Source organism: Hippocampus zosterae, chromosome 14 (assembly GCF_025434085.1).
Source record: "Hippocampus zosterae strain Florida chromosome 14, ASM2543408v3, whole genome shotgun sequence".
Classification (NCBI taxonomy): Eukaryota; Metazoa; Chordata; class Actinopteri; order Syngnathiformes; family Syngnathidae; genus Hippocampus; species Hippocampus zosterae.
The window spans coordinates 3,010,939-3,019,814 of record NC_067464.1 but is presented as its reverse complement, the minus strand read 5'-3'; the positions used below and the strand labels follow the sequence as shown (position 1 = coordinate 3,019,814).

General features: G+C 42.1%; 1 protein-coding gene, 1 long non-coding RNA gene and 20 other non-coding genes across 26 annotated transcripts in view; 17 read left to right on the top strand and 5 right to left on the bottom strand.

Moving 5' to 3' along the window:
* Positions 1 to 123: 123 nt before the first annotated feature.
* LOC127615189 (serine/threonine-protein kinase PAK 2-like) overlaps positions 124 to 8,876 on the bottom strand; it is a 15,780-nt gene continuing 7,027 nt past the window's right edge. For all 5 annotated transcript variants that reach the window (XM_052086783.1, XM_052086782.1, XM_052086784.1 and 2 more), the window contains 4 exons: positions 7,981 to 8,080; positions 7,434 to 7,630; positions 1,847 to 1,984; positions 124 to 1,281 (listed from right to left, as the gene is read on the bottom strand). In XM_052086783.1, the coding sequence (XP_051942743.1) occupies positions 1,195 to 1,281; positions 1,847 to 1,984; positions 7,434 to 7,630; positions 7,981 to 8,080 (522 nt within the window). In that variant the 3' untranslated portion in view covers positions 124 to 1,194. The remainder of the gene's footprint in view (positions 1,282 to 1,846; positions 1,985 to 7,433; positions 7,631 to 7,980; positions 8,081 to 8,876) is intronic.
* Positions 1,379 to 1,451, top strand: trnar-ucg (transfer RNA arginine (anticodon UCG)). Its single transcript has one exon. It is a non-coding gene; the product is annotated as a tRNA-Arg (tRNA).
* Positions 2,311 to 2,383, top strand: trnar-ucg (transfer RNA arginine (anticodon UCG)). Its single transcript has one exon. It is a non-coding gene; the product is annotated as a tRNA-Arg (tRNA).
* trnar-ucg (transfer RNA arginine (anticodon UCG)) lies at positions 2,578 to 2,650 on the top strand. The gene has a single exon. It is a non-coding gene; the product is annotated as a tRNA-Arg (tRNA).
* trnar-ucg (transfer RNA arginine (anticodon UCG)) lies at positions 2,874 to 2,946 on the top strand. The gene has a single exon. It is a non-coding gene; the product is annotated as a tRNA-Arg (tRNA).
* Positions 2,990 to 6,693, top strand: LOC127615200 (uncharacterized). The gene is made up of 2 exons (XR_007966844.1): positions 2,990 to 3,101; positions 6,449 to 6,693. It is a non-coding gene; the product is annotated as an uncharacterized LOC127615200 (long non-coding RNA).
* On the bottom strand, positions 3,161 to 3,233 carry trnam-cau (transfer RNA methionine (anticodon CAU)). The gene has a single exon. It is a non-coding gene; the product is annotated as a tRNA-Met (tRNA).
* On the top strand, positions 3,402 to 3,474 carry trnar-ucg (transfer RNA arginine (anticodon UCG)). Its single transcript has one exon. It is a non-coding gene; the product is annotated as a tRNA-Arg (tRNA).
* trnar-ucg (transfer RNA arginine (anticodon UCG)) lies at positions 3,640 to 3,712 on the top strand. Its single transcript has one exon. It is a non-coding gene; the product is annotated as a tRNA-Arg (tRNA).
* Positions 3,907 to 3,979, top strand: trnar-ucg (transfer RNA arginine (anticodon UCG)). Its single transcript has one exon. It is a non-coding gene; the product is annotated as a tRNA-Arg (tRNA).
* On the top strand, positions 4,146 to 4,218 carry trnar-ucg (transfer RNA arginine (anticodon UCG)). The gene has a single exon. It is a non-coding gene; the product is annotated as a tRNA-Arg (tRNA).
* On the bottom strand, positions 4,440 to 4,512 carry trnam-cau (transfer RNA methionine (anticodon CAU)). Its single transcript has one exon. It is a non-coding gene; the product is annotated as a tRNA-Met (tRNA).
* trnar-ucg (transfer RNA arginine (anticodon UCG)) lies at positions 4,682 to 4,754 on the top strand. The gene has a single exon. It is a non-coding gene; the product is annotated as a tRNA-Arg (tRNA).
* On the top strand, positions 4,939 to 5,011 carry trnar-ucg (transfer RNA arginine (anticodon UCG)). Its single transcript has one exon. It is a non-coding gene; the product is annotated as a tRNA-Arg (tRNA).
* trnar-ucg (transfer RNA arginine (anticodon UCG)) lies at positions 5,208 to 5,280 on the top strand. The gene has a single exon. It is a non-coding gene; the product is annotated as a tRNA-Arg (tRNA).
* Positions 5,457 to 5,529, top strand: trnar-ucg (transfer RNA arginine (anticodon UCG)). The gene has a single exon. It is a non-coding gene; the product is annotated as a tRNA-Arg (tRNA).
* On the top strand, positions 5,726 to 5,798 carry trnar-ucg (transfer RNA arginine (anticodon UCG)). Its single transcript has one exon. It is a non-coding gene; the product is annotated as a tRNA-Arg (tRNA).
* Positions 5,931 to 6,003, top strand: trnar-ucg (transfer RNA arginine (anticodon UCG)). The gene has a single exon. It is a non-coding gene; the product is annotated as a tRNA-Arg (tRNA).
* trnar-ucg (transfer RNA arginine (anticodon UCG)) lies at positions 6,227 to 6,299 on the top strand. The gene has a single exon. It is a non-coding gene; the product is annotated as a tRNA-Arg (tRNA).
* Positions 6,521 to 6,593, bottom strand: trnam-cau (transfer RNA methionine (anticodon CAU)). The gene has a single exon. It is a non-coding gene; the product is annotated as a tRNA-Met (tRNA).
* trnar-ucg (transfer RNA arginine (anticodon UCG)) lies at positions 6,765 to 6,837 on the top strand. Its single transcript has one exon. It is a non-coding gene; the product is annotated as a tRNA-Arg (tRNA).
* On the bottom strand, positions 7,053 to 7,125 carry trnam-cau (transfer RNA methionine (anticodon CAU)). Its single transcript has one exon. It is a non-coding gene; the product is annotated as a tRNA-Met (tRNA).

Below are 8,876 nucleotides of genomic sequence, written 5' to 3'. Positions count from 1 at the left end.
TATTCAAAGGGAAAGGCAAACACACAAATCAAAACGCACATAAAAAAAAATCTTATTGCCGATTAACCTGAACGGCAGTGAGAGGCACTGACAAATGTCAATAAACAAGAGTCCACGCGGCAGTTACGCATAATTTACCAATTGCTTTATTCCACTCCGGTCACTTGTTGCATGAAAAACATTTTGTTTTAAATTAGAAAATTCCTCTATCAGCCTGCTTTGGTCTTTGGCCACATCATATGTAACACAGTGTCGCATAATGCAAACAGAACAGTTTAAAACCACATTTAAATCTGACTAGTGATTGTCTAAACTGTCAAGGTTTCTATCAAAACAATGGAAAATACTGTACCACCTGTTTAATTTTCAATGTTTGGGTACAAGGACACAAAATATTCTTGAGTTACACATGAAACAAGTCATTTGGAATTTTTGTTGTGCATTCTATAAGATATAAAATAAGTCTCACACAGAGACACACACAAACGAGGCCTCAAGGACAAATTGTAGGACAAACTAAATTTTGAGCAAAAGAAATAGTGAGGAAAAATATTTTTGTTGGTAGTATGCATGGATGTGATTGAATCAGCAGAAACAAAGCAGTACAAACCTTTGAAATGTCATTAAAAAAAAAAAAGTAACAATTATTTTTCAGGTGGTTTGACTTAGCACCAGAATAGCACTCTTTGGTTTAAATTCACACAACCATCCCAAAAAAGTGTATTATCACATGGTCTATAATTCTTTTTCCATTAAATTCCAATTGTTTAATGGCTTGTATACAAATGGGCGTTTCTCTGGAGTAAGAGTTTATTCACCCGTGACATGTTGATGCAGAAACGGCAGATGACGGGTGTTTGATTTCTACATATGCCACATACACACAGTACGGCGTATGAATTAAAATGCTTTGATTGTCTTGATGGACGCTCACGTTCCCAACCTCCCCCTCTCGTGATTCATTTTGACAGCTGAGCTCTTCGGCTAACCCCCCCAAAATGAACGAGGGCTGGCAGGAAAGACTGATAATATGGATCCCTGATCTGTGTGTGTGTGTGTGCAGGGCCGGGTAATTAATTTAACAAGTTCAAATTGCACGTGGCGTGTCGAGAAACGCCTCGCAAATAAGGCACAGAGATGAAAAAAAAAAAAACACTGACATTTGGTTTTTAAGGGAAGTACCCTCTTGCATACTTAGCGGTTGCTCCTCATGGCCTCCTTGGCAGCCAGGATGAGAGGAGTCAGACTGGACAGGGGCTTAGCCAGCTTCAGGAAAGGATGCTGCGGACAAAAAAAAAGGCACATGGACAATTGCCCGTTTCCCCTTTTTTTACCTTGTAACGTCACAAACTTTAAACTGAGGAGGGCTGGAAGCAGTGACCATGTGGCCTAATGGATAAGGCGTCTGACTTCGGATCAGAAGATTGAGGGTTCGAGTCCCTTCATGGTTGTGTTTTACACTTTGTTATATCATCAATTTCTCTCCTAAAAAGTCACGGAGAAGTAAAGTGATGGCTTTGGAGCTGCAAGGATTCTACATGATGATAGCAATGCAAAAAAAAAAAACTGAATTTCTTGCTTTTATTTTGAAAACTTGGAGAATGGGACGATGCTGAAGTTGGAATGGGATGAAGTGATTGAGAAATGTCGAAACTGGAGGTGAATAAAATAAAATAAAATTTATATGTAAAAATCCAATTCAATAAAATTGTAATTAAATAAAATTAAAAGCTACAAATTGTAAATTTGAAGCTCTAAATTTTAAATGTGGGTAATGGAAATAAGTCACACGATGGCTTGAATCAGCAGAACAAGTTTTTGAGACATGGGTGTGCATTAGCGGTACCTGCAACAGTTCTCGGCCAGACCCTCGCTTCTCCACGTCCATCTCCAAACATCGGGACAGGAAGGATCTGAAGACGGGGGACAGCTTCTCGGGACTTTGCAGCTCCGGGGTGCCGTTGGTGGCGATTAAATACAATGCCTAAAAGACAAACACAGCAAGGCGTGAGGAAAAATGTGAATGATGTCATTTGTCCCCGGACTAATACAATACTATCCTGCATATTCTTTGTTATTCGGGGAGGAACTCAGTTTAGCCTGGGTTGTTAGCGGAAGAAGTTGCATCTGCATGTACACACGCACGTGAGGTGCATTTTTCATAGGCATGAACAATTTTTCATCAGAAACGTCTGAATGGATCATCAATGATGATCATTGATGGATCATCAATCGATTGTCAAAACGGTCATTTTTTGGAGCAGCAAAATGACGTGTCAGTTCCAACAAATCCTCGCATAATAACTGTGTGACCATGTGGCCTAATGGATAAGGCGTCTGACTTCGGATCAGAAGATTGAGGGTTCAAGTCCCTTCATGGTCAGATGATGTCTACACTGTGTCACTCTTCTTTATACTGCAATTGGATTGTGTTGCAAGTTGTGTTGTATTGGACAATGCCATTATCTTGTCACCTTGGCGACAAGTATTAAAATCTCCAATGAGTTAACTGATACTTTGGGTAAATGTAAATTCCAGAAAATCTTGACATATTTAAATGCTCCTGCCTGGCTGTGTGACCATGTGGCCTAATGGATAAGGCGTCTGACTTCGGATCAGAAGATTGAGGGTTCGAGTCCCTTCATGGTCAGATGATGTCTACAGTGCTAACGAGGCTACATTTCTGGTACAAGTCATGATTGACTCACAGGCATGAACCATTTCTGATTCGGAACATAGGCAGGAAAATCTTTTGATTCGGAAATTCAGTTGCTTGAGCGCACACCAAAAATCGTTGATTTTTTGCGGGTGCAAAATGACGAGCAGTTAGCTCTAGAAAAATGGCAAATTCAAACGCCGTATCAATGGTGTGTGACCATGTGGCCTAATGGATAAGGCGTCTGACTTCGGATCAGAAGATTGAGGGTTCGAGTCCCTTCATGGTCACATGATGTCTACCCTCGATTGCTCTTTCTTTTATTTACTGTAGATCGGATTGCAAATTATCTTGGATTGGATGATGGGATAAACTTGTCATCCTTGGCGACAAGTATTAAAATCTGCGGTGAGTTAACTTACGCTACATTGAGACCAAGTGCGAGGTTCGCGTTGCTGGTGTCATGATTGACAAAATAGGACTTCCCTTGAAAAAAAACACACTTGCCCCATGTGAGGATCGAACTCACGACCTTCAGATTATGAGACTGACGTGCTACCTACTGCGCTAACGAGGCTACATGTCTGGTACAGGTCATGATTGGCTCACAGGCATGAACGATTTTTGATTCGTAAATTCAGGCTTGAGCGCACATCAACAAATCGTTGATTTTTTTGAGGCTGCAAAACGGCGAGCAGTCAGCTCTAGAAAACTGGCAAATTCAAACGCAGTTTCAATGGTGTGTGACCATGTGGCCTAATGGATAAGGTGTCTCACTTCGGATCAGAAGATTGAGGGTTCGAGTCCCTTCATGGTCAGATGATGTCTACTGTGCTAACGAGGCTACAGCACTGCTACAAGTCATGATTGGCTCACAGGCAGGAACAATTTTTGATTCGGAAATTCAGGCTTGAACGCACATCAACAAATCGTTGATTTTCCAACAAACCCTGGGATAGTAAAATGTGGCTTTGCGACTGTGTGACCATGTGGCCTAATGGATAAGGCATCTGACTTCGGATCAGAAGATTGAGGGTTCGAGTCCCTTCATGGTCAGGTGATATCTACACTGTGTCACTCTTTTTTATACTGCAGTTGGATTGGGATGCAAGTTGTCTTGAATTGGACAATGTGATTATCTTGTCACCTTGCCGACTAGTATTAAAATCTCCAATGAGTTGACTGATATTTTGGGGAAATGTAAATTCCAGAAAACCCTGGCATATTTAAATGCTCCTAGCTGACTGTGCGACCATGTGGCCTAATGGATAAGGCGTCTGACTTCGGATCAGAAGATTGAGGGTTCGAGTCCCTTCATGGTCAGATGATGTCTACTGTGCTAATGAGGCTACATTTCTGGTACAAGTCATGATTGGCTCACAGGCAGGATAACCTTTTGATTCGGAAATTCAGTTGCTTGAGCGCACACCAAAAATCGTTGATTTTCCAACAAACCCTGGGATAGTAAAATGCGGCTTTGAAACTGTGTGACCATGTGGCCTAATGGATAAGGTGTCTGACTTCGGATCAGTAGATTGAGGGTTCGAGTCCCTTCATGGTCAGATGATGTCTACCCTTGATCACTCTTTCTTTTATTTAGATCGGATTGCAAATTATCTTGGATTGGATGATGGGATAAACTTGTCATCCTCTGCGACAAGTATTAAAATCTACAATGAGATGACTTATGTTACATTAAGACCAAGTGCGAGTTTCGCGTTGCTGGTGTCATCATTGACAAAATGGGACTTCCCTCAGAAAAATATGTTTAAAAGAAACCACTTGCCTCGTGTGAGGATTGAACTCACGACCTTCAGATTATGAGACTGACGCGCTACCTACTGCGCTAACGAGGCTACTGCATTGCTACAAGTCATGATTGGCACATAGGCAGGAATATCTTTCGATTCGTAAATTCAGGCTTAACCGCACATCAACAAATCGTTGACTTTTTGGGGCTGTCCAATGGCGAGCAGTCAGCTCTAGAAAACTGTGGCAAATTCAAACGCAGATTCACTGGTGTGTGGCCATGTGGCCTAATGGATAAGGCGTCTGACTTCGGATCAGAAGATTGAGGGTTCGAGTCCCTTCGTGGTCGGATGATCTCTACACTGTGTCACTCTTTTTTATACTGCAGTTGGATTGGGTTGCAAGTTGTCTTGTATTGGACAATGCCATTATCTTGCCACGTTGGCGACAAGTATTAAAATCTCCAATGAGTTGACTATTAACGTAAATTCCAGAAAATCCTGGCATATTTAAATGCTCCTGGCTGACTGTGCGACCATGTGGCCTAATGGATAAGGCGTCTGACTTCGGATCAGAAGATTGAGGGTTCGAGTCCCTTCATGGTCAGACTATGTCTACTGTGCTAACGAGGTTACATGTCTGGTACAAGTCATGATTGGCTCACAGGCAGGAACAACTTTTGATTCGGAAATTCAGGCTTGAACGCACATCAACAAATCGTTGATTTTTTTGGGGCTGCCCAATGGCGAGCAGTCAGCCCCAAAAAACTGTGGCAAATTCAAACGCAGGTTCACTGGTGTGCGGCCATGTGGCCTAATGGATAAGGCGTCTGACTTCGGATCAGAAGATTGAGGGTTCGAGTCCCTTCATGGTCGGATGATCTCTACCTTGTGTCACTCTTTTTTATACTGCAGTTGGATTGGGTTCCAAGTTGTCTTGAATTGGACAATGTGATTATCTTGTCACCTTGCCGACTAGTATTAAAATCTCCAATGAGTTGACTGATATTTTGGCTACTCTGGCAAAGTCAAACGCAGTTTAGCTGGTGTGCGGCCATGTGGCCTAACGGATAAGGCGTCTGACTTCGGATCAGAAGAGTGAGGGTTCGAGTCCCTTCATGGTCAGATGATGTCTACTGCGCAAACTAGGCTACATGTCTGGTACAAGTCATGAATGGCTCACAGGCAGAAAAATTTTTTGAATCGGAAATTCAGGCTTGAACGCACATCAACCAATCGTTGATTTTTTTGAGGCTGCAAAATGACGAGCAGTCAGCTCTAGAAAACTCTGGCAAAGTCAAACTCAGTTTCACTGCTGTGCGGCCATGTGGCCTAATGGATAAGGTGTCTGACTTCGGATCAGAAGATTGAGGGTTCGAGTCCCTTCATGGTCTGATGATGTCTACCCTCGATCACTCTTTATATTATTTAGATCGGATTGCAAATTATCTTGGATTGGATGATTTGTTACACTTGTCATCCTTGGCGACAAGTATTAAAATCTGCGGTGAGTATCACTGGTGTGTGGCCGTGTGGCCTAATGGATAAGGCGTCTGACTTCGGATCAGAAGATTGAGGGTTCGAGTCCCTTCGTGGTCAGATGATGTCTACTGTGCTAATGAGGCTACATTTCTGGTACAAGTCATGATTGACTCACAGGCATGAACCATTTCTGATTCGGAACATAGGCAGGAAAATCTTTTGATTCGGAAATTCAGTTGCTTGAGCGCACACCAAAAATCGTTGATTTTTTGGGGGTGCAAAATGACGAGCAGTTAGCTCTAGAAAAATGGCAAATTCAAACGCCTTATCAATGGTGTGTGACCATGTGGCCTAATGGATAAGGCGTCTGACTTCGGATCAGAAGATTGAGGGTTCGAGTCCCTTCATGGTCAGATGATGTCTACCCTCGATCACTCTTTCTTCTATTTAGATCGGATTGCAATTATCTTGGATTGGATGATGGGATAAACTTGTCATCCTCGGGGACAAGTCTTAAAATCTACAATGAGATGACTTATGTTACATTAAGACCAAGTGCGAGTTTCGCGTTGCTGGTGTCATCGTTGACAAAATGGGACTTCCCTCAGAAAAACATGTTTAAAACAAACACACTTGCCTCGTGTGAGGATTGAACTCACGACCTTCAGATTATGAGACTGACGCGCTACCTACTGCGCTAACGAGGCTACAGCACTGCTACAAGTCATGATTGAATCATTGGCAAGAACAAATTTTGATTTGGAAATTCAGTGCCTTGAGCGCACATCAACAAATCGTTTATTTTTTGGGGGCTGGGAAATGACGAGGAGTCAGCTCTAGAAAACTGTGGTAATTCAAATGCAGCTATGCTGGTGTGCGGCCATGTGGCCTAATGGATAAGGCGTCTGACTTCGGATCAGAAGATTGAGGGTTCGAGTCCCTTCATGGTCAGATGATGTCCAACCTCGATTGCTCTTTCTTTTATTTACTGTAGATCGGATTGCAAATTATCTTGGATTGGATGATGAGATAAACTTGTCATCCTTGGCGACAAGTATTAAAATATGCGGTGAGTTAACTTACGCTACATTGAGACCAAGTGCGAGGTTCGCGTTGCTGGTGTCATGATTGACAAAATAGGACTTCCCTTGAAAAAAAAACACACTTGCCCCATGTGAGGATCGAACTCACGACCTTCAGATTATGAGACTGATGCGCTACCTGCTGCGCTAACGAGGCTACATGACTGGTACAAGCCATGATTGAATCATTGGCAAGAACAATTTTTGAACGCCGCATCAACGAATTGTAAGAACATTGACTTTTTGGGGGGTGCTGAGTTGTCTTGTGTATGAAATGCACTCGAAAAATAAAATAGCTTGGCCTTTAAGTCTGTGATGAGCCAATCAAACAGATCATGGTCAATCACAAAAGCATTTCTTTCGCCAAAAATGACTCAGGCAGCTAGGTTACAATGACAATAAAAAAAAAAAGTCTGAGTTGGTGAATCCAAGACCCCCGAATATGCGGCGATTCACTGTACTCACCCTGAGAGGGTTCTCGTTAAGATAGGGCGGCTCTCCCTCCACCATCTCGATGGCCATGATGCCCAGAGACCAAATGTCCACTTTGGGCCCGTAGGCCTTCCTGGTGACCACCTCAGGAGCCATCCAGTACGGCGTGCCCACCATGGTGCTGCGCTTGCTCTGCTCCGGCGTGATCTGAGCGCAGAAGCCAAAGTCGGCTGCGAAGACGGACATAAAGACACTTGGAGCAAAAGGCTGAGATGGAGGCTGTCGGGACGTTTGAAGCCCCCCAAAAAAACCCACAAGTGCCGTTCCCACCGAAAGTCAACAAATACAAATGCATGCAAGTTTATACTTATTGTATAATTGTGATTTTTTAAAAAATAAATTAATATAATAAATAATTATAATAATAAATTTAAAAAAAATTAAAATAAATATACAACTTGTTCCCCCAAAATATTCTCACATTCTTGAAACATTCCCCTTTCAGAAAATTATAGACGTATTCTTGTAACATTTTTCTCCACCTGTCTTCATTTGAAATTTTCTTCATCTTCATGCTTACTGAGTTTAACCGATCCGTCCATTCCCAGCAGTACGTTGTCGCTCTTGATGTCTCGATGGATGACCTGATTAGCGTGAAGAAACTCCAGTGCCTGAAGGACCTGATGCAAACAAACAGTATTGGCTCCACAAAGGCGTTTTGCTTTTTTTTGTGTGTGATCCAGTGAATACAGTCATTTGAAACTCTAAAACCGGTTTGAAACCATAACTTGCAAACCTAATTTGATTTCAACACCCTAATTTGGAACCTTAACCTAATTTTAACACCCTAATTTGAAACCGTAACTTCGGCTTGAAGCACCTATTAAAAAACCTGATTAAGGCATGGACACCATAATTTGAAATCATAATCTTGTCTTGAAACCCTAAGCCAGACAGAAAAGCCCCAATTGCCAATGGTAACCCTGGTTTAAAACCCTAATATGATTGAAATCCTAATTTGAAACCCTAACACTGTCTTGCAAACTCCATTTGAAACCCTCACACAGGCGTAACCAAATAGGAAGTCCTAATTTGAAATCCTTACTTTGTCTTGAAACCCTATTGCATGATTAAAGACATAATCTAAAACCCTAATCTGAAACCGTAACCATGGATCAAAGCCCTAATTTGAAACCCTATTTGGATTCTCTCACCTGGTTTTGAAACCAGAATTTGAAATCCCGTGACGGTCTTGAAACCACAACTAAAACTTTCAGGCGGGTTTGAAATATCGATTTCAAATTCTAACCCAGGCTTTACACCCTAATTTGAAACCTTCAACTTGTCTTGAAACCCTAATTTGAAACCCAAACTCTGTCTTGAAATTCTCATTTGAAATCCTAACCAAGTCTCGGGTTTCTAATTTGAAACCCTAACCCTGTTTTAAAGGCCTCGTTTGAACCCCTAACTCGGGCA